Source organism: Salvelinus fontinalis, chromosome 37, assembly GCF_029448725.1.
Source record: "Salvelinus fontinalis isolate EN_2023a chromosome 37, ASM2944872v1, whole genome shotgun sequence".
Lineage (NCBI taxonomy): Eukaryota > Metazoa > Chordata > Actinopteri > Salmoniformes > Salmonidae > Salvelinus > Salvelinus fontinalis.
Genome location: NC_074701.1, coordinates 16,798,390 through 16,824,981, shown reverse-complemented (window position 1 = coordinate 16,824,981; position 26,592 = coordinate 16,798,390). Strand labels below are relative to the sequence as shown.

The 26,592-nt window shown below is 43.7% G+C and overlaps 1 protein-coding gene and 1 pseudogene across 2 annotated transcripts; both read right to left on the bottom strand.

Moving 5' to 3' along the window:
* Positions 1–341: 341 nt before the first annotated feature.
* Positions 342–14,856, bottom strand: LOC129836257 (ras-related protein ORAB-1-like). Of its 2 annotated transcripts, none has more exons than XM_055902177.1 (7): positions 14,626–14,856; positions 14,416–14,484; positions 3,528–3,600; positions 3,118–3,213; positions 1,804–1,899; positions 1,500–1,631; positions 342–1,234 (listed from the first exon to the last, which is right to left on the bottom strand). In XM_055902177.1, exons 2-7 carry the CDS (start codon positions 14,427–14,429, stop codon positions 1,037–1,039), a joined length of 609 nt encoding a protein of 202 aa, XP_055758152.1. In that variant the 5' UTR covers positions 14,430–14,484; positions 14,626–14,856; the 3' UTR covers positions 342–1,036. The 2 variants fall into 2 exon arrangements, with proteins under 2 accessions (XP_055758152.1, XP_055758153.1); XM_055902178.1 differs by having other exon boundaries at positions 14,662–14,856.
* Positions 14,857–15,559: 703 nt separating this feature from the next.
* On the bottom strand, positions 15,560–26,196 carry LOC129835929 (N(4)-(Beta-N-acetylglucosaminyl)-L-asparaginase-like; annotated as a pseudogene).
* Positions 26,197–26,592: the final 396 nt, after the last annotated feature.

Here is a 26,592-nt window from a genome sequence, read left to right as displayed (position 1 = left end):
CTGTTCTTGCCATATGGACTTAGTATTTTACCAAATAGGGCTATCTTCTGTATACCACCCCTACTTTGTCACAACAACTGATTAGATCAAACGCATTAAGGAAAGAAATAACACAAATTAACTTTTAATAACGCACATCTGTTAATTGAAATGCATTCCAGGTGACTACCTCATGAATCTGGTTGAGAGAATACCAACATTGTGCAAAGCTGTCACCAAGGCAACGGGTGGCTACTTTGAAGAATCAAATATATTTTGATTTGTTTAACACTTTTTTGGTTACTACATGATTTCTTAGTTGATGTCCTCTACAATGTAGAAAAGAGTAAAAATGAAAACCCTTGAATGAGTAGGTGTCCAGACGTTTGACTGGTATTGTATATTTTTCTGTACTTTTTCACGAGACAGTGAGAGACTTGTGCAGTTGGCTGACACTCATATTCGCGAATAAACACCTTAGAGAGACATGCCGACACAAACAGTAAAATAACCAACAGGAAAGGAAAGCCAAGAAGAAAAAGACGGGGACAGAAGAATAGAAAACATAATTGAATTTGACCACAGACCAATCCCGAAATAGGAATGCAGTGAGATACACACACATTATTCTCATAACCCTGCACACAGAGGGGGGCGTTAACTGCGAGGGTGAGGGGGCAAACGAAATCAGTTGTCTCTGAGGTGGTCCGGGGAAGGGTGGGGGGGGTAAAGCCTCTCCAGGAGGGGGCCAGTGAGGGACCTGTCCATCTGACTGCTAACAGATTGCCTAGACAGTACTACTAATCAATTACCAGGGCAATAAGGGAGGGGGGGGAATTATTTATTTTCTTGGTAGTGCGGCTACAGTACAAATTCAGGCAACTTCATTTTGTTTTCCCTCTCGCACACACAACTTCTTTCTATCAGACTTTCCCTCTCTCGGTTACAGTTAGGCTAGGAAGGTGGGACATGGTGGAAAATGGGGCCAGGTGGAGGGGGCTGACAGGCCAGAGGGGGGTGCTTGAGGTGGGGGTAGAGGTGTTGGTGGGGTTCTCTCTCAGCAGCAGCCCCCCGAGGCAGGTTTGACAGGCGTACTCTGGATCTTGACATTGGACTTCTCGTTGCCTCCGGTCGTGGCCCCGGGCCCCATCCTCTTCTTGATCTCAGCAGCCATGGTCATGAAGGCCTGCTCCACATTGGTGGCGCTCTTGGCACTCGTTTCCAAGAAGGGGATGCCCAGGGAGTCTGCAAACTCCTGCAGAGAAAGGAATGGCGAGAGAGGGTTAGGGGATCTGCTGCATTCATGACAGGACTGTAGACCATTACAGCTACTAATTTACTACTGGGTTGTAGAGACCTGACTGTGTCCAAAACCATTTGGAATGTTTGGGGGCCTCAACAAAATCTCAATTCAAAAGTTGGTAACCACAGCTCTACACCATTTTTTCTAAAAGTTCATTGGAAACATGCATTACTTCTGCTCCATCTGATAACCCATTGTCTTGGTTAAAAGCCCTTACCTTTGCTGTTGTGTAATCCACCACTTTCTTTGTGGTCAGGTCACACTTGTTCCCCACCAATAGCTTGTTGACATTTTCACTGGCATAGCGGTCGATTTCCTGTAGCCACTGCTTGACATTGTTGAAGGACTCCTAGAAGAAGAAAGAGAATGAAAACCAACATATCAGGGTAGGCAATATATTTGTGAAGTAAGTCTTTCAAAATACTAATTCACCTGCACTCCTGAATTTAAATTCTGAAAAAGAAGCCAGAAAGCCCAAACACAGTAGTTAAAGACTGACTGTGCTAAAGAGACAGACTGACCTGGTCTGTGACGTCGTAGACTACGATAATGCCGTGGGCTCCTCTGTAGTAGCTGGATGTGATCGTACGAAACCTCTCCTGCCCCGCCGTGTCCCACTGCCAGCGTCAATACACAGCAGAGATAGTCAGTCACTGTCATAAATACGGGACTACCAAATAGATGCTGCCACACACACACACTGCCAAATACAAGGTATCTGCAGGTTTCATCAAGTTGAATTTAAGACATTTTAAAGACCTTTTTAATGCAACTTGAAATGCAATTTAATAACAATTTGAGGTCTTCGTGCGCCACAAACCTGCTAATTTACCCATATTTTTAATGGCATTAACAGTGCTTTAATAAAGTAGTGCAATAGACTACTGAGATGGTATTCAAATATCTTGTTTAATCTAAGCAGGAATGCATGATTCAAGATATTTTGATGTGCACTGCAACCTAATCCAGCTATTGTCATGAATTTGACAATTAGGCCATTGTTGTTATAGTTTACTATTAAAATAGGACTCAATATTTGACTATTTTTTACAGACCACATTTTTTGTTGATGCCATAATTACACAAACACACACACAAAAAAAACAGATGGTCATGCTTAGTTATGTTTCTAAAACAATAAATGTATTATTAGTAAAAAGTCATGTGGACTACGGTTCAATTTAATTTAATGACCTGTGAGTATTCTAACCAAAATATCAGACAAAAATATTTAGCTGCCACTTTAAGGTTACTTGGTAACAGGGCCACTTAAGTCATGTTTGCCTGTTAGAATGTCACTAGTTGAGGCCAACAAGGTCTCTTTCTGCTAGCCGTGGGAGCAAACTCAAACATTGAAAAGCAACCTAGCTTGTGAACAAAATAAATGTAAATAGCCAAGAAACATTACAAAAAAGTCTCACTTTAGTAGACTTGAGTAAATTAGAACAACTTTTATGCCTGTGCCCATTGCTTCTAAAAACTATTCTTTCAGCACTCACAGTGCTGCTTCCTCGCACATTCACCAAATGTGACAAATAAGAACACACGCAAGCACCTCAAACAGATGAGAGAAGGACATCTCTAAATCGATAAAATCACAATTTTATCGTCAACCATGTGTCTTAATAATGTAGGAGGCCTCTGCCTTGCGATATTTGATGAACAATCTAGAGTTAGGTTCTGTTTAGGAATGCCTACAAAGGCATTTTTTCAGAAAATCCATGGTACAAATGTGGCCAGATGCAGAAAGGCATACTTGTTAGGTCCTTGTTAGTATAGCTTGGAGTATCCCTTTCCATATTAGAAAAACAAAGATGTGGCGGGGAAACACTTACGATTTGAAGTTTAATGGTCTTTCCGTCTAATTCTATAGTTCGTATTTTGAAGTCTACTCCGATTGTGCTTATGTAGCTTTCTGTGTATGTGTCATCCTGTGGAGAGAGAGGAGAGGAATCTGAAAAAGTACAAATCCTTAACCCTTTCATACATTTTCAGTCAAGAGAAAAAAGGAATCAAAAGTATGACCATTCACCGCAAAAGGAGAGTAAACAAGATAAGTAAAATTAACATACATGAGTATTAATATAGAAGTTGAATACTATTTACTTCAGGCAGTGCACTAATATGACATCATTATTAATATGACTGGTTCAGCCTATGAACAGCTAATGAGTGATTAGTGCGAGCAATTTATGAATGGCTATGAGACACTTATAGGACATGGATGAATCAATAGGACACTTACTGCAAATCGGAGTAGAAGACATGACTTTCCGACGCCAGAGTCACCGATCAGGAGCAGCTTGAATAAATAGTCACTGTGGAGAGAGGAGTAAAGTTTTTTTTTTTTTTTTTTTTAACACAGGTTTCCAGATTTTCCACAGTTTCAACGAAAGTACAGCCTTGTCAAGCTTGGGACTCTAAACTCAGAAGACAGCATTAGCTTTAGGGCTGACCCCCATTTACTCGACTGGTCGCAAATATATATTTTTATTTCATGGCACGCCAGTCTGAGTCCCGCCCGTCTCAGTGGACTAATCCATTGAAGAGGCAGCGGGGATGGCTCAGGCCATCACTCTTAAACAGGCATTGGCAATGCAAGACACGCTTGCCGTGAGAGTATTTGCCTTGGCACATCAAGCAATTTGATACAATTTATCAAATGTGAAATTTAATTCATTTCGAAATTGCATTGGTTTTCCATAAATGGCTAATGCTTTGGATCTGACACCATTTCAGGGAATATTCCTTAGGACTACAGTATGTTTGAAGATAATACGTCCTGGGAATAATTTAAATGTTGAGTCAAGAAGAAGGGAAGTGTGGCTAAGCTGCACAAGGCACATCTCTCGCCAGAATGCGCTCTCTCTCCAATTAGTGTGCATTCATTGTTTCATAACTTGATTGTTTGAACTGTTTGTCCTTTGATTGTTAGTGTCTATCAATTGCATATACAGTGCATTCAGAAAATATTCAAACCCCCTGACCTTTTTCCACTGTTACGTTACATTATGTACCGTTACGTTACGTTATTCTAAAATGGATTCGTTTTCCCCCCTCAATCTACACACAATACCCCATAATGACAAAGCAAAAACAGTTATTGTAATTTTAGCAAATTTATTAAAAAAAAAATATATATATCACATTTACATAAGTATTCAGACCCTAATTCTCAATACTTTGTTGAAGCACCTTTGGCAGCGATTACAGCCGCAAGTCTTCTTGGGTATAACTCTACAAGCTTGGCACACCTGTATTTGGGGAGTTTCTCCAATTCTTCCTGGCAGATCCTCTCAAGCTCTGTCAGGTTGGATGGGGAGCATCGCTGCACAGCTATTTTCAGGTCTCTCCAGAGATGTTCGATTAGGTTCAAGTCCGGGCTCTGGCTGAGCCACTCAACGACATTCAGAGACTTGTCCCGAAGCCACTCCTGCATTGTCTTGGCTGTGTGCTTAGAGTCATTGTCCTGTTGGAAGGTGAACCTTTGCCCCAGTCTGAGCACTCTGAAGCAGGTTTTCATCAAGGATCGCTCTGTACTTTGGTCCGTTCATCTTTCCCTTGATCCTGACTAGTCTCCCAGTCCCTGCAGCTGAAAAACATCTCCACAGCATGATGCTGCCACCACCATGCTTCACCGTAGGGATGGTGCCAGGTTTCCTCCAGACGTGACGCTTGGCATTCATGCCAAAGAGTTCAATCTTGGTTTCATGGTCTGAGAGTCCTTTAGGTGCCTTTTGGCAAACTCCAAGCGGGCTGTCATGTGCCTTTTACTGAAGAGTGGCTTTCGTCTGACCACTCTACCGTAAAGGCCTGATTGGTGGAGTGCTGCAGAAATGGGAGAACCTTCCAGAAGGACAACCATCTCCACAGAGGAACTCTGGAGCTCTGTCAGAGTGACTTTGGGTTCTTGGTCACCTCCCTGACCAAGCCCCTTCTCCCCAGATTGTCCAGTTTGGCCGGGCGACCAGCTCTAGGAAGAGTCTCGGTGGTTCCAAACTTCTTTCATTTAAAAATGACGGAGGCCAGTATTTTCTTGGGAACCTTCAATGCTGCAGACTTCCCCAGATCTGTGCCTCAACACAATCCTGTCTCGGAGCTCTACGGACAATTCCTTCGACCACATGGCTTGGTTTTTGCTCTGACATACACTGTCAACTGTGGGACCTTATATAGACAGGTGTGTGCGCCTTTCCAAATCAATGTCCAATCAATTAAATGTGCTACAGGTGGACTCCAATCATCTCAAGGATGATCAATGGAAACAGGATGCACCTGAGCACAATTTCAAGTCTCATAGCAAAAATGTTTATGTAAATAAGGTGTTCTTTTTTAATACATTTGCACACAAAAAAAGCTTTTCACTTTGTCATTATGGGGTATTGTGTGTAGATTGATGAATATTTTTATTGAATCCATTTTAAAATAAGGCTGTAATGTAACAATGTGGAAAAAGACGAGGGGTCTTTTATACTTACTGGATGCACTGGATCACCAGTAGTGATTGGGGTGGGGGGATCAATAGTTACATACCAGGATGTCATTTTTTACAATATATTTGATAATTTTTACAATATTTTTGCCCTAGTTGGCTGTACCTGAACCAAAACTCCAGTATTGGTCCTTCATAGTTTCCTTCCATCCCCCCCCATCCCCCCGCCAATTCAAGTCCACACAGCAACACAAACTTCCATAGTTGTCGGTACAGAAAATAACGTTTTCTACAGGCAAATAAAATTAAACCTCACAATACTGAGCTGTGCAAGGTCAGCAAAACCACATAAGGAAATAATAGTCAGTGGGGGGGGTCAATGTTTCAGTGCTCATGTGATACACACTCAGACAAGAGAATTTTAAAAGAGGTAAAGACTGCACTGTGACTGACAACAGCATAGCATGTTCAACAGAATACACTACCAACTTAGTAGGCCTGTGCCTGACTTAACCAAGAAGCCTACTTTAATTGAACGCAGACAATTCATGTTTAACTTTTTAGGGATAGGGGGCAGCATTTTCACTTTGGATGAATTGCGTGCCCATAGTGAACTGCCTCCTACTCTGTCCCAGATGCTAATATATGCATTATTATTACTATTGGATAGAAAACACTCTGAAGTTTCTAAAACTGTTTGAATTATGTCTGTGAGTATAACAGAACTCATATGGCAGGCAAACTTCCAAACAGGAAGTGGAAATTCTGAGGCTGCTGTTTTTTCTACTCATCGCCTATTCAAATCCCAGGAAGATATGGATTTGTTTGCACTTCCTACGCCTTCCACTAGATGTCAATAGTCAGTAGAACGTTGAATGAAGTGTATACTGTGATGTGGGACCGGATGGGAGGTGTTTCAGTCAGTGGTCTGGCAGATTGCCAGTTCCTGGTCACGCGCATTCCTCATGATATCGCCTTGCGTTCCATAACTTTTACAGACACGGAGGAATTCTCGGGTTGTAAAGTTATTGGATATATATGATAACAACATCCTGAAGATTGATTCTCTACTAAGTTTGACCAGTTTATTCAACTTGTAATAACTTTTTGAAGTTTTTGTCCGACGTTATGCGTCACTTGCACGAGCGTTTGGATATGTGTACTAAACGCGCGAGCAAAAGCAGCTATTTGGACATAAATAAATTGACATTATCGAACAAAACAACAATTTATTGTCAAACTAGGATTCCTGGGAATGCATTCTGATGAAGATATTCAAAGGGAATATTTATGATGTCATTTCGTATTTCTGTTGACTCCAACATGGCGGAGAAATGTTATTTATATTTGAGCGCCGTCTCAGATTATTGCATGGTGTGCTTTCTCCGTAAAGTTTTTTTGAAATCTGACACAGCGGTTGCATTAAGAACAAGTGTATCTTTAATTATATGTAAATCATGTATCTTTCATCAAAGTGTATGATGAGTATTTCTGTTATTTGACGTGGCCCTCTGCAATTTCGAGTCATTTCTGAACATGGCACCAATGTAAACTAAGATTTTTGGATATAAATATGCACATTATCGAACAAAAAATAAATGTATTGTGTAACATGATGTCCTATGAGTGTCATCTGATGAAGATCAAAGGTTAGTGATTAATTTTATCTCTATTTCTGTGACTCCTATCTTTGGCTAGGAAAATGTCTGTGTTTTTTGAACTTGGTGGTGATCTAACATAATCAGTACATAAACAGTAAAAGGACAATTAGGCTAAACTGTAATGATTTACACAATGATGTAGGCTGGGGTAATTGTTGATGGATTAGCCAAGACAATACATAAGATAGGCCTATGGGATGTCCATTGTCCAGGTGTAAGTTCACGAGTAGAACTCCTAAAATAGTAAATCAAATCAAATCAAATTTTATTAGTCACATACACATGGTTAGCAGATGTTAATGCGAGTGTAGCGAAATGCTTGTGCTTCTAGTTCCGACAATGCAGTAATAACCAACAAGTAATCTAACCTAACAATTCCACAACTACTACCTTATACACACAAGTGTAAAGGGATAAAGAATATGTACATAAAGATATATGAATGAGTGGTGGTACAGAACGGCATGGCAAGATGCAGTAGATGGTATAGAGTACGGTATATACATATGAGATGAGTACTGTAGGGTATGTAAACATAAAGTGGCATAGTTTAAAGTGGCTAGTGGTACATGTATTACATAAAGATGGCAAGATGCAGTAGATGATATAGAGTACAGTATATACATATGAGATGGGTAATGTAGGGTATGTAAACATTATATTAAGTGGCATTGTTTAAAGTGGCTAGTGGTACATTTTTACATAATTTCCATCAATTCCCATTTTTAAAGTGGCTGGAGTTGAGTCAGTATGTTGGCAGCGGCCGCTAAATGTTAGTGGTGGCTGTTTAACAGTCTGATGGCCTTGAGATAGAAGCTGTTTTTCAGTCTCTCGGTCCCTGCTTTGATGCACCTGTACTGACCTCGCCTTCTGGATGATAGCGGGGTGAACAGGCAGTGGCTTGGGTGGTTGTTGTCCTTGATGATCTTTATGGCCTTCCTGTGACATCGGGTGGTGTAGGTGTCCTGGAGGGCAGGTAGTTTGCCCCCGGTGATGCGTTCTGCAGACCTCACTACCCTCTGGAGAGCCTTACGGTTGTGGGCGGAGCAGTTGCCGTACCAGGCGGTGATACAGCCCGACAGGATGCTCTCGATTGTGCATCTGTAGAAGTTTGTGAGTGCTTTTGGTGACAAGCCGAATTTCTTCAGCCTCCTGAGGTTGAAGAGGCGCTGCTGCGCCTTCTTCACAACGCTGTCTGTGTGGGTGGACCAATTCAGTTTGTCCGTGATGTGTACACCGAGGAATTTAAAACTTTCCACCTTCTCCACTACTGACCCGTCGATGTGGATAGGGGGGTGCTCCCTCTGCTGTTTCCTGAAGTCCACAATCATCTCCTTTGTTTTGTTGACGTTGAGTGTGAGGTTATTTTCCTGACACCACACTCCGAGGGCCCTCACCTCCTCCCTGTAGGCCGTCTCGTCGTTGTTGGTAATCAAGCCTACCACTGTAGTGTCATCCGCAAACTTGATGATTGAGTTGGAGGCGTGCATGGCCACGCAGTCGTGGGTGAACAGGGAGTACAGGAGAGGGCTCAGAACGCACCCTTGTGGGGCCCCAGTGTTGAGGATCAGCGGGGTGGAGATGTTGTTACCTACCCTCGCCACCTGGGGGCGGCCCGTCAGGAAGTCCAGGACCCAGTTGCACAGGGCGGGGTCGAGACCCAGGGTCTCGAGCTTGATGACGAGTTTGGAGGGTACTATGGTGTTAAATGCTGAGCTGTAATCGATGAACAGCATTCTCACATGGGTATTCCTCTTGTCCAGATGGGTTAGGGCAGTGTGCAGTGTGGTTGCGATTGCGTCGTCTGTGGACCTATTGGGTCGGTAAGCAAATTGGAGTGGGTCTAGGGTGTCCGGTAGGGTGGAGGTGATATGGTCCTTGACTAGTCTCTCAAAGCACTTCATGATGACGGAAGTGAGTGCTACGGGGCGGTAGTCGTTTAGCTCAGTTACCTTAGCTTTCTTGGGAACAGGAACAATGGTGGCCCTCTTGAAGCATGTGGGAACAGCAGACTGGGATAAGGATTGATTGAATATGTCCGTAAACACACCAGCCAGCTGGTCTGCGCATGCTCTGAGGACGCGGCTGGGAATGCCGTCTGGGCCTGCAGCCTTGCGAGGGTTAACACGTTTAAATGTTTTACTCACCTCGGCTGCAGTGAAGGAGAGCCCGCAGGTTTTGGTAGGGGGCCGTGTCAGTGGCACTGTATTGTCCTCAAAGCGGGCAAAAAAGTTGTTTAGCCTGTCTGGGAGCAAGACATCCTGGTCCGCGACGGGGCTGGTTTTCTTTTTGTAATCCGTGATTGACTGTAGACCCTGCCACATACCTCTTGTGTCTGAGCTGTTGAATTGCGACTCGATTTTGTCTCTGTACTGGGACTTAGCCTGTTTGATTGCCTTGCGGAGAGAATAGCTACACTGTTTGTATTCGGTCATGCTTCCGGTCACCTTGCCCTGGTTAAAAGCAGTGGTTCGCGCTTTCAGTTTCACGCGAATGCTGCCGTCAATCCACGGTTTCTGGTTTGGGAATGTTTTAATCGTTGCTGTGGGTACGACATCGTCAATGCACTTCCTGATGAACTCGCTCACCGAATCAGCATATTCGTCAATATTGTTGTTGGACGCAATGCGGAACATATTCCAATCCGCGTGATCGAAGCAGTCTTGAAGCGTGGAATCAGATTGGTCGGACCAGCGTTGAACAGACCTGAGCGCGGGAGCTTGTTGTTTGAGTTTCTGTTTGTAGGCTGGAATCAACAAAATGGAGTCGTGGTCAGCTTTTCCGAAAGGGGGGCGGGGGAGGGCCTTATATGCGTCGCGGAAATTAGTATAACAATGATCTAGGGTTTTTCCAGCCCTGGTAGCACAATCGATATGCTGATAGAATTTAGGGAGTTTTGTTTTTAGATTAGCCTTGTTAAAATCCCCAGCTACGATGAATGCAGCCTCAGGGTGTGTGGTTTCCAGTTTACAAAGAGTCAGATAAAGTTCGTTCAGGGCCATCGATGTGTCTGCTTGGGGGGGAATATATACGGCTGTGATTATGATCGAAGAGAATTCCCTTGGTAGATAATGCGGTCGACATTTGATTGTGAGGAGTTCTAGATCAGGTGAACAGAATGACTTGAGTTCCTGTGTGTTGTTATGATGATCACACCACGTCTCGTTAATCATAAGGCATACCCCCCCGCCCCTCTTCTTACCAGAAAGATGTTTGTTTCTGTTGGCGCGATGCATGAAGAAACCAGCTGGCTGCACCGACTCCGTTAGCGTCTCTTGAGTTAGCCATGTTTCCGTGAAGCAGAGCACGTTGCAATCCCTGATGTCTCTCTGGAATGCTACCCGTGCTCGGATTTCATCAACCTTATTGTCAAGAGACTGGACATTGGCGAGTAGTATGCTAGGGAGTGGAGCGCGATGTGCCCGTCTCCGAAGCCTGACCAGGAGACCGCCTCGTTTGCCCCTTTTACGGCGTCGCACAGGGTCGCCGGCTGGGATCAGATCCATTGTATTGGGTGGAAGGCAAAACACTGGATCCGTTTCGGGAAAGTCATATTCCTGGTAGGAACGATGATGAGTTGACGTTAATCGTATATTCAGTAGTTCCTCCCGACTGTATGTAATGAAACCTAAGATTACCTGGGGTACCGATGTAAGAAATAACACATTAAAAAAAATAAAAAATCTAAAAAAATTAAAAAATTAAAAAAAGTAAGCCAACAAGGTGAAGGTGGCGACGACAGACACGGCAGCTCGGCATCTAGGTCCTAAGCAACTTTGCAGTATTTTGTTTCTTTGTACGTCATTTCTTACATTAGTAGCTTCCAAGTATTTTACTCGCTAATGTTCAGTCCCTGGCCAATAAAGTAGACGAGCTCAGGGCGAGGATCTCCTTCCAGAGAGACAAGGACTGTAACAAACTATGTTTCACGGAATCATGGCTCTCTCCGGATATAATGTCCCTGTCCCTAGAGCCAGCTGGGTTCTCAGTACATCGCACAAACAGGAATAAAAAACTCTCCAGAAAGAAGAAAGGCGGTGGTGTATGTTTCATGATTAACTACTCAGGATGTGATTGTGATAATGTTCAGGAACTCAAGTCCTTTTGTTCACCCGACCTAGAATATCTCAAATGTTGACCGTATTACCTCCCAAGAGAATTCTCTTCGGTTATAGTCACAGCCGTGTATATTCCCCCTCAAGCCAATACCACAATGACCCTCAAGGAACTACACTGGACTTTGTGCAAAATGGAAACCACATATCCTGAGGCCGCAATTATTGTGGCTGGGGATTTTAACAAAGCAAATTTGAGGAAAACGCTAACGAAGTTCTACCAACAAATTGCCTGTAGTACTCGCGCTACAAAAACATGAGCATTATTACTCTCCCTTCCGGGATGGCTACAAGGCCCTCCCCCGCCCTGCCGGCAAATCAAATCACTCCATCCAACTCCATTCTGCTCCTCCCTTCCTATAGGCAGAAACTCAAACAGGAAGTACCCGTGCTAAGGTCTATTCAACACTAGTCTGACCAATCAGAATCCATGCTTCAAGATTGTTTTGATCACGCGGACTGGGATATGTTCCGGGTTGTCTCTGAGAATAACACTGACGTATACACGGAAACAGTGACTGAGTTCATCAGGAAGTGTATAGGGGATGTTGTTTCCACTGTGACTATTAAATCCTACCCTTACCTGACACCCTAGACCCACTTCCATTTGTATACTGGCCCAATAGATCCACAGATTATGCAATCGCCATTACACTGCCCTATCCCATATGGACAAGAAGAATACCCATGTAAGAATGCTGTTCATTGACTACAGCTCAACCTCCAACACCACAGTACCCTCAAGCTCATCATTAAGCTCGAGCCGTGGGTCTGAACCCCGCCCTGTGCAACTGGGTCCTGGACTTCCTGATGGGACGCCCCCAGGTGGTGAAGGTAGGAAACAACACCTCCACTACACTGATCCTCAACACAGGGGCCCAACAAGGGTGTGTGATCAGCCCCCTCCTGTACTCCCTGTTCACCCATGACTACGTGGACATGCACGCCTCCAACTCAATCAAGTTTGCAGACGACACAACAGTACTAGGTCTGATTACCAACAATAACGAAACAGCCTACACGGAGGAGGTGAGGGCCCTGGTGGAGTGGTGCCAGGAAAATAACCTCTCCCTCAACGTCAACAAAATAAATAAACTGATCGTGGACTTCAGGAGACAATGGAGAGAGCACGCCCCTATTCACATTGACGGGACTGCAGCGGAGAAGGTGAAAAGCTTCAAGTTCCACAACAGCCTTCTTCACCACACTGAGGCGCAATAGTGCCTCTTCAACCTCAAGATGCTGAAGATATTTGTCATGGCCCCAGATTTTTACAGATGGACAACTGAGAGCATCCTGTCAGGCTGTATCACCGCCTGGCACTGCCCGCAAACTGCAGGGCTCTCCAGAGGGTGGTGCGGTCTGCCCAATGCATCACCTTGGGCACACTGCCTGCCCTCCAGGACACCTACAGCACCCGATGTCACAGGAAGGCCAAAAAGATCATCAAGGACATCAACCCCCCAAGCCACGGCCTGTTCACCCCGCTATCATCCAGAAGGCGAGGTCAGTACAGGTGCATCAAAGCTGGGACCAAGAGATTAAAAAACAGCTTCTATCTCAAGGCCATCAGACTGTTATATAGCCATCACTAGCCGGCTACCACCCGGTTACTCAACCCTGCACCTTAGAGGCTGCTGCCCTATGTACATAGACATGGAATCACTGGTCACTTTAATAATGTTTACATACTGTTTAACTCATTTCATATGTATATACTATATTCTGTTTTTTATTCAATGCCACTCAAGACATTGCTTGTCCTAATATTTATATATTTATTAATTCCATTCTTTTACATGTGTGTATTGTTGTGAATTGTTACGATACTACTGCACTATTGGAGCTAGGAACACAAGCATTGCTACACCCGCAATAACATCTGCTAAACATGTGTATGTGACCCCCCAAAAATTATGCTACACACAGTTTAAGAGTTAAAGAACAACTGAGTTACAATTAATAACATACCCCTTGAGGTTTCAAATAAATAACTGAAATGGCTATAAATGGAGGCAATAGTATAGTGTGCCTGTCAAAAAAAAGGAAGGAAAGGGCTACCCTTCAATGCAAAGTCATATGCACTAGATTGTGTCATCAGAACTTAATATTGTAAACACCATTTCAAATCAGATGTTCAGTCATGCCAGTGGGACTATTGAATATGAGAAATCAATCATTTAAACTGAGCTGAAATACAAAAGCTGTATCACAAAAGGGAAACGTATAGGCCTAAACTACAGTAATCAGGTACTTGCCAACCTGCATGGAGAGATGGTAGTAGTAGACAAACCATTACTTGCCAAACAACCCAATGAGTGTGTTGAAAGAGGCATGGCATATGGCAGGCATGCTCGTGACCTACACATGACTCTCAGGATGTAGAGGGGGGGTGGCACTGACTGTCCTCTTGCTTGTTTTCCGCTTGAGGGCCAAATTCACTGAATGTCATGGAAAAGGCAAGCTAGTTACATGAATTATTGACCACAAGCGCACAAAGGCTGCCGTAACGTTACACACTCGCATAATGACTTGCATGGCTAACGATAACCATAACATGTAACTTTAGCAGACGTGCGTTGTATTGTCAGACTACTAGTTTCAATATGTTAAGTAAAAAAGGAAGTAGTAACGTTAGTTACCAACCAAAGTAATGTTCCTTTTGACAACAGCACTTATCGTTAACTAACTGATGAACGTTAGGTAACGTTACCTAGTCTAGCTTGCTAGGTAACGTTAACTAGCTAGCTAAGGTAGATGCTACTTAGCAACTAGCTAGCAAACTCACAACAACTGTCTGCAAACATAATTCACCTGTGCGAAACGTTATTATGCGCTAAATAAACAACACAGTGACAATAGTAGTTAACTAGCTTGCACTTCTTAGACAGTTGATCAGCTAACGATAGCTGGCTAGCTACTTACTATTCGGGATTCATCCTGGACTCGTCACAGTAAATCCCCTCTTCTTATAAAACGACACCCCCTTCCGCTCTGAAAAATCGAAATAAATACTTAGCTAGCTAATTCCTTCGATAAAAAAGTAGCTAGATAATTTAACTAGGTGACAAGGTACTCCTCCAAAAATAGGCTAGTTGTCTGAAACCCAAAATGGCTGCTAGTAACGTTACCAACCAGGAAATAGCAACTCCACAAGCAGAGAAGCCTTACAGAGAGTTGAGCGATTTTCGGAAATCGTAGTTTGTCCCTAAAGGGTCGTCAAATATTGACTACGTTCTGCCGTGAAGAATATGACTACAGTGCCCTACTGACAATGTAGGCAACTAGGCTGGTCGATGTTTCAACCGCTCGTTTGCCCCTTCTGCTTGTTGTCAAAGCTAAAAAGAGGTTACGTCATTAGTGAAACGTGGCAAAATGTTGGCATGAAATCCAGTCTGGACTGGATAAATAAATTGCTCTCCATATGGCTTAATCAGACTTAATCAAATCTAAATCAAGCCTGTCATTGTTTTATTAAAATAATTCTGAGATGAGCTCTAAAAAAAAACAACGGACAAATTGTTCCTCTTTGTCATTGCTTTCTCAAAATGTAAGACCATGATAGTGTTTTGAATGAGTAAATTAATAAAGACGACAACAACCACCACTGGGAGGGATACAATGTAATGGATGGCAAAATTAACTGAAGGCACAGTCCAGTTCCCTCATGAAATTGATCAGCCACATCAGATATCAACAAAGGTTAGCTCCTCGCCTCCTTCACTAAAGCTATTGGAGGAGAAGGTCAGAAGGGCGTGACATCTGGCTTTCTCATCCAATGGTTTTTGAGATGAGCGAGGACGCAAGTAAGTAATTATGATTATGCCAGTCACAGTTAGTCCATAACATGAACCGTGCATGTGAAAAGAGTTCAACATTTCACAGGCTAAAGCTAGAAACGTCCATACCATAGATTGGGGAGAAAAAAAGTGTCTGCTACATACCATTCTAACGTCATACCTGTGTGTAGGCCTACTTCAAAATATATTTTCAGACAGCACTATTAGACCCTTATATATAGTAAACATACAATAGTTGTATTATCTATTACTGATTATATCGATACAATTCAAGAAATCACTGATAATAATGACACTCTTTCTTTCACTGTGCATGTGTGTCACATTGTTCTGTGCCCTCTGTTGCTTTGGAATGTGGAAGCTGATTACTTGTTTCCAAAGAATAATTCCCCTGGTTCAAGAATGTGTAGGGAAACTCCATTGAAAGGACAGAGGACAGGTTTCAATCTAGCGTTAGGGAGTCATGGATACAGAAAGACCCAAGCTGGTTTATTTGCAATTTAATGTATCTACAGTGCATTCGGAAAGTATTCAGACCCCTTGACTTTTCCACATTTTGTTACGTTACAGCCTTAATATAAAATGTATTAAATAAAAAATGTTCCTCATCACTCTACACACAATACCCCATAATGACAAAGCGAAAACAGGTTTTTAAAATGTTTAGCAAATTTATTGCAAAATTAAAAACAGAAATACTTCTTTACATAAGTATTCAGACCATTTGCAATGAGACCATTTGCAATGAAATTGAGCTGAGGTGCATCCTGTTTCCATTGATCATCCTTGAGATGTTTCTACAACTTGATAGGAGTCCACCTGTGTTAAAATTGATTGGACATGATTTGGAAAGGCATACACCTGTCTATATAATGTCCCACAGTTGACAATCAAATCAAATCAAATTTTATTTGTCACATACACATGGTTAGCAGATGTTAATGCAAGTGTAGCGAAATGCTTGTGCTTCTAGTTCCGACAATGCAGTAATAACCAACAAGTAATCTAACCTAACAATTCCACAACTACTACCTTATACACACAAGTGTAAAGGGATAAAGAATATGTACATAAAGATATATGAATGAGTGATGGTACAGAACGGCATAGGCAAGATGCAGTAGATGGTATAGAGTACAGTCTATACATATGAGATGAGTAATGTAGAGTATGTAAACATAAAGTGGCATAGTTTAAAGTGGCTAGTGATACATGTATTACATAAAGATGGCAAGATGCAGTAGATGATATAGAGTACAGTATATACATATACATATGAGATGAGTAATGTAGGGTATGTAAACATTATATTAAGTGGCATTGTTTAAAGTGGCTAGTGATACATTTTTACATAATTTCCATCAATTCCCATTATTAAAGTGGCTGGAGTTGAGTCAGTATGTTGGCAGCGGCCACTAAATGTTAGTGGTGGCTGTTTAACATTCTGATGGCCTTGAGATAGAAGCTGTTTTTCAGTCTCTCGGTCCCTGCTTTGATGCACCTGTACTGACCTCGCCTTCTGGATGATAACGGGGTGAACAGGCAGTGGCTCGGGTGGTTGTTGTCCTTGATGATCTTTTTGGCCTTCCTGTGACATTGGGTGGTGTAGGTGTCCTGGATGGCAGGGAGTACAGGAGAGGGCTCAGAACGCACCCTTGTGGGGCCCCAGTGTTGAGGATCAGCGGGGTGGAGATGTTGTTACCTACCCTCGCCACCTGGGGGCGGCCCGTCAGGAAGTCCAGGACCCAGTTGCACAGGGCGGGGTCGAGACCCAGGGTCTCGAGCTTGATGACGAGTTTGGAGGGTACTATGGTGTTAAATGCTGAGCTGTAGTCGATGAACAGCATTCTCACATAGGTATTCCTCTTGTCCAGATGGGTTAGGGCAGTGTGCAGTGTGGTTGCATCGTCTGTGGACCTATTGGGTCGGTAAGCAAATTGGAGTGGGTCTAGGGTGTCAGGTAGGGTGGAGGTGATATGGTCCTTGACTAGTCTCTCAAAGCACTTCATGATGACGGAAGTGAGTGCTACGGGGCGGTAGTCGTTTAGCTCAGTTACCTTAGCTTTCTTGGGAACAGGAACAATGGTGGCCCTCTTGAAGCATGTGGGAACAGCAGACTGGGATAAGGATTGATTGAATATGTCCTTAAACACACCAGCCTCAAGAGGGCCACCATTGTTCCTGTTCCCAAGAAAGCTAAGGTAACTGAGCTAAACGACTACCGCCCCGTAGCACTCACTTCCGTCATCATGAAAGTGCATGTCAGGACATGTGCATGTCAAGTGCATGTCAGGACATGACCAAGAAGGGAAATGGCGGCGAGTAGTGCGGATGAAATGGAGGAAATCGAGAAAAAGTTGGTGAAGCAACAGCTGTGCTGAAATGAGAACAATATGGGTGCTACTTCGAGAACACAAACTCCTGCATCTTTCACAGCAAAGAGCGAGGGAGTCCCAGGGGATGACTGGAGGAGCAATGGTGGACCGGAAGCATTGTGTGATTCTCTTGGCACGAGTACAGTTGGTGAGAATGAGTGGACGATGGTGAAGAAGAGTGGAGTGAATAGGGCTTAAGTTGGAAATGAACTGCAGTTTATGGTTAGAGTGCGATTCGCGAGCAAGGATATTTTTGGGAGACCCGTTTGCAGTCTCAAAGATGGTGAAGGACGAATTGGGTGAAGTGGAATCAGTTTGAATAACCAGGAGCAGTATGATGCTGTATGGTGGTATGGTGTCGACAGCACAAAAGGAGAAAGCTCTGTGGCTCAATAAGATGTCGACGCATGATGTGGAAAGCTATGACTTTTAGAGTAGGGCACCGGTTAAAGGTGTCATCTCTGGTGTTTTGTTGGACATAGAGGCTGTGTGGTTTAGGGATAACATTCAAGGAGTGGTAGACGCACGTCGATTGAATCGAATGATAGAGAGAAGGAAGTCGTTCTCCCAACTTATGTAAAACTTGAGTACGTGAGATATGCGGATGATGGAGGTCACAGTAGCTAGGATCAGGGCAATCCAGACGGTCTCCTATGTGGAGGCAGTGAAAATAGCTGAAGGACTGAGTAGAGAGGAGATGGAAGTGGATGTCCCATAGTCTGCAGTGAATGCAATGCAGAAGAAGGATCTCAACATACTAATAGTAAAGAAGGTGGACTTCGTTGCTTTTATAGCGCAAGTAGCCTCTATAATTCTTAAATGGAAGAAGTTTGGAAGCACCAAGCCTCTTCCTAGAGCTGTCCGCCCAGCCAAAACTGGGCAATCGGGTGAGAAGGGCCTTGGTCAGGGAGGTGACCAAGAACCCGATGGTCACTCTGACAGAGCTCCAGAGTTCCTCTGTGGAGATGGGAGAACCTTCCAGAAGGACAACCATCTCTGCAGCACTCCACCAATCAGGCCTTTATGGTAGAGTGGCCAGACGGAAGCCACTCCTCAGTAAAAGACACATGGCAGCCCGCTTGGAGTTTGCCAAAAGGCACCTAAAGGACTCTCAGACCATGAGAAACAAGATTCTCTGGTCTGATGAAACCAAGATCGAACTCTTTGGCCTGAATGCTAAGCATCACGTCTGGAGGAAACCTGACACCATCCCCACGGTGAAGCATGGTGGTGGCAGCATCATGCTGTGGGGATGTTTTTCAGTGGCAAGGACTGGGAGACTAGTCAGGATCGAGGGAAGGATGAATGGAGCAAAGTACAGAGAGATCCTTGATCAAAACCTGCTCCAGAGCGCTCAGGACCTCAGACCGGGGTGAAGGTTCACCTTCCAACAGGACAACGACCCTAAGCACACAGCCAAGACAACGCAGGAGTGGCTTCGGGACAAGTCTCTGAATGTCGTTGAGTGGCCCAGCCAGAGTCCGGACTTGAACCCGATCGAACATCTTTGGAGAGACCTGAAAATAGCTGTGCAGCAACGCTCCCTATCCAACCTGACAGAGCTTGAGAGGATCTGCAAAGAAGAATGGGAGAAACTCCCCAAATACAGGTGTGCCAAGCTTGTAGCATTATACCCAAGAAGACTCGAGGCTGTAATGGCTGCCAAAGTTGCTTCAACAAAGTACTGAGTAAAGGGTCTGAATACTTATGTAAATGTGATATTTTATTTAATTTTTTAATTTTTATGCATTTGCAAAAATGTATAAAACCTTTTTGCTTTGTCATTATGGGGTATTGTGTGTGTAGATTGATGAGGGGGAAAAAAACTATTGAATACATTGTAGAATAAGGCTGTAATGTAACAAAATGTGAAAAAAATCAAGGGGTCTGAATACTTCCCGAATGCACTGTATATACAAATGACTACTCAATTTCTATAATATAGGTCTAAGAGTAGAAAAGACACCTTCGCGTTCAGGGTGATGAGTCCAACCTCAAAACACCTGTCTGGGGCAGTCCTCCTGAGGATGTCATCCAGGACAGCGTGACAGGCCTCATTGGATGATGACTCCTGAGGGAGAGACAGAGAGACAGAGAGTCAGTTGAGGTAAGGAGGTGGACAAGTTCCAGGCAGGCTAATGCTGTGTGAATTATAGATGGATAGATTTCATGGGGCAGTGGTGCTGCTCAAACATCTTAACCACAGGGCACATCAAACCTACACCTGACTCAGTATAAGGCTGACAAAGTAAAATGATTTATGGCTTGATCATTTGATAACACTGCCTGTTTCATCAGTTGAACAGCATGAAAGCTTGGGCAATGACACAGTCTTTTGTCACCATCACCTCTGGCTGACAAGAGAAGAACCCTTATGAATGTATAATCTAAAGCATATTTGAGCATGCAAAGAAAAAATAAATATATATATATAAATACCGGTCAAAGTTTTAGAACACCTACTCATTCAAGGGTTTTTCTTTATTTGTACTATTTTCTACATTGTAGAATAATAGTGAAGACATCAAAAATAAAGAAAAACCCTTGAATGAGTAGGTGTTCTAAAACTTTTGACAGGTAGGGTAGTTCACATACTGTACCTGCAGTGGCCCCCACGTGAAAAACAACAAGTCTGTTTTAATATTCACATCTCTTTCAATTCAACATGCGCTTCCTTTGCTCTTGTGTTTTCTTATTGATCATAAGATGCTAAACTGTGGAGTGTGGTGAATTGTCTATGAATACGTTTCCCTCAAGCGTACTGAAACAGAGACATGGTTGTGTGTAAAGGCGATAGTAGCCTGGTCAGAGAGATTGTTTCTAGGTTGTTGGAATAAGGCCAAAATTATTTGCCCCCTCCCCCCAACAATTCTACATTCACTTTTCTTGCCCCACTTGTCCATTGAATATTGTACTGGTTTGAAATAGACTGTTACATTAACATTACAATAATGTATTCAAACTTTACATACACCTTCAGTCTTTGTAGGATTAACAAACATACAGTAACATGAATGAATTATGTAGTATGTCACATAACACAACTTTCCAGAAAAGGCTACTAAAACATTGAGGGGAAAAAGTTTATCAGTGTGTACAGTTCTTTGATTGAGTTAATTTTGGTAGCTGTAAACTTGCCATGTGTTCAGTGTATAGGCGACAGCCCGATAGGGGAGTCTTCCACCCTCCATGGTGATTTGAAGGGGGCACCTGAAGTAAAAACAACTGAAAAATAGGACAAGAGCAAATCCGCTGAATGATAATATTACAACCTGACCTCATACTGTAGCTACTATGGAAGTATCTCTAAATTCGGAAAATAAATAGTCAATGAATGTCTTTTAGGGTGTTTTCACCACAGGAGGTTCGTGGCACCTTAATTGGTGAGAACAGGCTTGTGGTAATGGCTGGAGCGGAATGCTATCAAATGCATCAAACACATGGTTTCCTTTTTTTAGGACAATGTGAACGCAAAGCTCCTCAGGTTCGCTTGTCATTATTCCCAAACCACACACTAGACTACTGCAACACCGTTCCCCCTGCCATAAACCCTCACATTGGTGCCACAAAAAAAGAGAAGATGACGATGTGCCGGTTTGCGGAAAAAAATTGTGTGCTGCTTTGGATATTGATTAGCGATTGTCAAGGACGCACAGAAATTCCAAAATGTATGGAGTTTTTAGTTCAGATTATTTATTTGTAATATGTGATATATAGGCTAAGAGAGCTTCAAGGGGCACTAGCCCCAATTACAGCATTATTTATTCTGCAGTTATTCTAATGCTATTTATTGTTACCAATCAAATTTACATGTTAATAGTATCTTCTGGTTACAATTATTATGTGTCATATTTTAACTCAATGCAATCTATTGGCTTCCAACATGTAAGTAGATGTATCTAGCTGTCTGATAACGCATTCTAATTGAATGGCTTGTCCTGCACTTTGTAAAAACCCAGAGTGCATGTTGGAAAAATATATTGGTTCCTTTCTAAACATAGCAATGTGAATGCAAAGAGAACGCAGTCCACAAAGTAGTTGAAGTGAACTGGCAAAATAGTTGAGGCCTCATTCAAAGGCAAAGGCAGTGTGACTACAAAGAGAACTGGGTTCATGAAAAAAAAGTGCCCCTTTTTTTACCCCAGAGTTCACTTTAAAGAGAACTGATATTGGTTCCTTTAAAGAGGACTATATGTGAAAAGAGCCTTACATAATAAGGAAGAAAGAGCAAAACAGAAGACACCAATTTCCTCACCAACAGTTATGTTCCCCATGTTGTCTAACTGCCACTATGAGTCCTGTTGAGAAAGGGAAGATGAGAAGGTGTTAGACGTGAACTAATAAATACTTAAACTGCACTTTTAGACCTGGGTCCACAGATATATTGTACTGTACCAACATGCCTTGCAGGAATTGTCAGTAATCAAAATTATGGGAAAAAAAGGGAAATTGGGGTTATTTAACCGAGATGAGAAACATTCATATTGGAGATGGGGGAAATCAAGACTATTATAAGGTGATTCCAGATCAAAACAGTCGGTGTCAGGTCAGGGACTCATACATTATATAATAGACAACCCAGACTAATGTGATTGTATGGATTAGGTCTCCCCTTAGAGGACCAAACAATTTACTGCACAAGTATCAGTCATACATTACCAGTCCTTTTCAGTTATGTTACAATAAAGGGAAGGAAAAGGGGGGTACTTAGTCAGTTGTACAACTGAATGCATTCAACTAAAATGTGTCTTCCGCATTTAACCCAACCCTTCTGCTACGTGTTCTACTGTCACTCAATGTTCTACAATGAGCAGGAAGATCATGATAAATAATACATTTAAAAAGCAAGTTTCAGTTCTCACCAAGTGTGTCATGTCCACTGACACTTTGCTTCTGTTCCAGCAAGTCCTGCAACTATGAGTTATAATTTTAGTTTATCAATATCTGTAATTTATATTTAAAATGGTTAGCCATGCCATTTTCCCCTATGGAGTATCGGTACCTAGTAATCCTTGGCTGACTGCACAAGCATCACAGCATGTTGTAATTGGACTCTATAGTAAAGCCTTGCTCCCTGGCGAAAGCTGCTGCTCCATCCCCAACCAGCAGACTATGGGGGCTCCTGTCCATCACCCTACAAGCCACCCGCACCAGAGCCCCAACACTGGAAATCATAGTTTCATACCGTACAGACAGTACATTTATCAATAGGTTATTTATTTTCAAAGATATCTCTTTCCCATGGCAGTGGTTTCAGCAGGTGGTTCTCTCACCATCGTAGTGCTGTGACTGCCCCAAACCTGCCGGCGATGCCCTCCATGATGGCAGCATCACACTCCCCCACTGTTAGGGAATCCTCCCCTCCCCACAATGTGATGCCCAGTCTCTGGGTCATCTTCAACCTCTGGAAGAAACACAAGAGTATCATAATGCTTCATTCTATAGCTAGAGGACTCCTCATTTTTTTTGCCTTAATCTGTTGTTGTCTAGTACTGTCTTTCTGCTAGCTAAGACCATCTACTTTAAATGCTGCCTGTCTTCCCAGTAGCCTACTTGGTGTGTGAACTGCTGACTGCTCATAACTTGCAGATGATTGTTGACACATCAACCAGGATTAAGGGGCAGGGCAGTTTGTGACTGTTGTGGTTTTGTTAATCAGTGTCAGCGGCGGTCTCGTCGTCAAAACTAAGACCGTCACCGAAACAAAGATGGTTCTGCTGAGTTATTCAAGGAAGGAAAAAGAGTAAAGCTTCACACCACTCTCTCACTTGAGTATCTTACCTAATTATTTTCAGATGATCTAATTTTGCTTTTTTGTATCTTTGGCAACTATATGTGTGTTTTTAACCCAGTTCGCCCCTCTCCCTGTAGGCTTTACAGACGCTCCCCACCCCTTGGCTGCAACCCTTCTAATTTAGTGTACCCTGCGCATACAACCCGTGTGGAAGTCCTGCTCTCCAGCAGCGCTTGGAGCTGCCGATCTGCGGTCAAGAACGCTGAGTTCATCTCAGCCTATGCTGCCCTTCAGTCCTTAGACTTTCTGGCCCTGACAGAGACATGTATCAACCCGGGGAACACTGCTACTCCAACTGCTCTCTCTTTATCTGACAACATGTTTTCTCGAAGTCCGAGACCACCTGGTCTTCACAGTGGTGGCACAGGGCTGCTCATAGAGATTCTCTCTTTTCTCCCTCACTCACCTGTCCATCTCCTCATTTGAATTCCATGCTGTCACTGTCACTTGTCAACTCAAGCTTAACATTGTTGTCATCTATCGCCCACCATAGAGAGTTCCTCAATGAGCTTGACACCTTAATAAGCTAATTTCCTACGATGGCTCACCACTCTTCGTACTGGGCGACTTCAACCTCCCGTCATCTGCCTTTGATTAATTTCTTTGCAACTCTTTTTCCCCCTCCTTGCCTCTTTTGACCTTTCCCAGTCCCCTCACACTCACAAGGCAGGCAAAATGCTTGACCACATCTTTATTAAAGGCTGTTCGCCCCTACCCAGATGGTTATGCGCAGTCGCAATCTTCACTCTCTTTCTCACACTACTCTCTCCTCTTCTATACTATCATCTCTCCCTTCTGCTGAATCGTTCTCTCTCCTGTCTCCTGATTCTGCCTCTTCGACCCTACTATCCCTTCTTTCCGCATCCTATGACTCTCACTGTCCCTTTTCCTCCTGGCTGGCTCCACCCTCCCCCTCCTGCATCCTTTCTCCCCCTCCTCTCTACCTTATCTTCCTCTGTATCTGCTGCTGAAGCTACTTTATCACTCTAAATTTCAAGCTTCTGCCTCTAACCCTAGGAAACTCTTTTCCACCTTCTCCTCCCTCCTTAATCCTCCACCCCCCCCCCCCCCCTTCTCCCTCTCTGCAGACAACTTTGTCAACCACTTTGAAATGAAGTTTGACGACATCCGCTCCTCATTCACTCAGCCTATTGAATCAACTGGCCCCACTCACACAGATCTACCTTACGCCTTAACCTCTTTCTCCCCTCTTTCTCCTGATGAAATCCTGCGAATAGTGAGGACCGGTCGCTCAACAACCTGCCCGCTCGACCCCATCCCCTCCTCCCTTTCCAGACCATCTCTCGAGACCTTCTCCCATTCCTCATTTCCCTCATCAACTCATCCCTGACCACTGGCGGCGTCGCCTCTGACTTCAAAATGGCCCGAGTCGCTCCCCTCCTCAAGAAACCAACACTCGTCCCTGCTGATGTCAAAAACGACAAAAACTCCCTTCTTTCTTTTCTTTCCAAAGCACTTGAGCGTGCTGTCTCTGACCAACTCTCTCGCTATCTCTCTCAGAACGATCTTCTTGGCTCTAACCAGTCAGGCTTCTAGACGGGTCACTCAACCGAGACAGCTCTTCTCTGTGTCAAGGAGGCTCTCCGCACTGCCATAGCTGACTCTCTCTCCTCTGTTCTCATCCTCCTAGATCTATCCTCTGCCTTCAACACCATGAACCACCAGATCCTTCTCTCCACCCTCTCAGGGCTGGGTGTCTCAGGCTCTGCACACTTTAGGATTGCATCCTACCTGGCAGACCCATCCTACCAGGTGACGTGGAGAGGATTTGTGTCTGCACCACATACTCTCACATCTGGTGTCTCCCAGGGCTCAGTTCTAGGCCCTCTCCTCTTCTCTCTATACACCAAGTCACTCGCCTCTGTCATATCCTCACACTGTCTCTCCTGTCATTGCTATGCGGATGACAACTCAACTACTTTGATCCTTACCCCCTTCTGACACCCAGGTGGGGACACGCATCTCTCTGTGTGCCTAGTAGATATCTGGAGCTTAGATGTCGGCCCTCAAGCTCAACCTTTACAAGACGGAGCTGCTTTTCCTCCCGAAGAAGGCTCGCCTGCTCCAAGACCTCTCCGTCGCAGTTGATAACTCCATGGTGTTCCCCTCCCAGAGTGCAAAGAACCTTGGCGTGACCCTGGGCAACACTCTGTCGCTCTTTGCAAACATCAAAGAAGTGACATGCTCCTGCAGGTTTATGTTCTACAACACCTGTAGAGTACGACACTACCTCACTGGAAGTGCCGCAGGTCCAAATCCAGGCACTTGTCAACTTCCGTCTGGACTCCTGCAACTTGCTGTTGGCTGGACTCCTGCAACTTGCTGTTGGCTGGACTCCTGCAACTTGCTGTTGGCTGGGCTCCCCGCTTGTGCCCACTCGCACTTGACTCTTTTCCCTCTTCCTACTTCTGACTTTGCTGATAGCTACTTTATAGAGGAAACATGTACTTACTATGACTGAGATATGTGGTTGTCTCACCTGGCTATCTTAAGATACTACTAACTGTAGGTCGCTCTGAATAAGTGTCTGATAAATTACTAAACATTATTATTTATTTTTTTAAATAGACATGCTGCTTTGCTTAACTGCAGTCGGTGGGTCACCCACTCCAACTCATGCCAACCTGCCATGGCATCCTCTACATTGTCCGTAGCATCTCGTCCAGCGGTAATCAGGCTGAGAGAATCCCCATGTCCATGTCCCTACAGCTGCCATGGATCCACTGTCTGAAGAACTACTGGCTATAGGAGGACAAAACACATGGTAGCTATATACCCAATCCACGTGCAAATTAAAGTCCCCACATCCAAGGTCTGGGTTAAACAAACTAGTAAATAAACAAACTAGTAGATGAACAATGCACTAGAACTTTCCTTTCACGAGTCATCCCCATTGGAAAAGCTGGACTGGTGAATGCAAGAGATCCCTATCTATGCATCTAGTGGGCAGAAATGAGAAAGGAAAAGCAGTGTTTGCAGAATACGGACATGACCCAGGATTAACCCCCGTTAACTTCACCACAACCAGTATATATATCAGACAGGGCTGGTGGGAGGAGCTTTAGGAGGACAGGCTCATTGTAATGGCTGGAATGGAATCAATGGAAGGGTA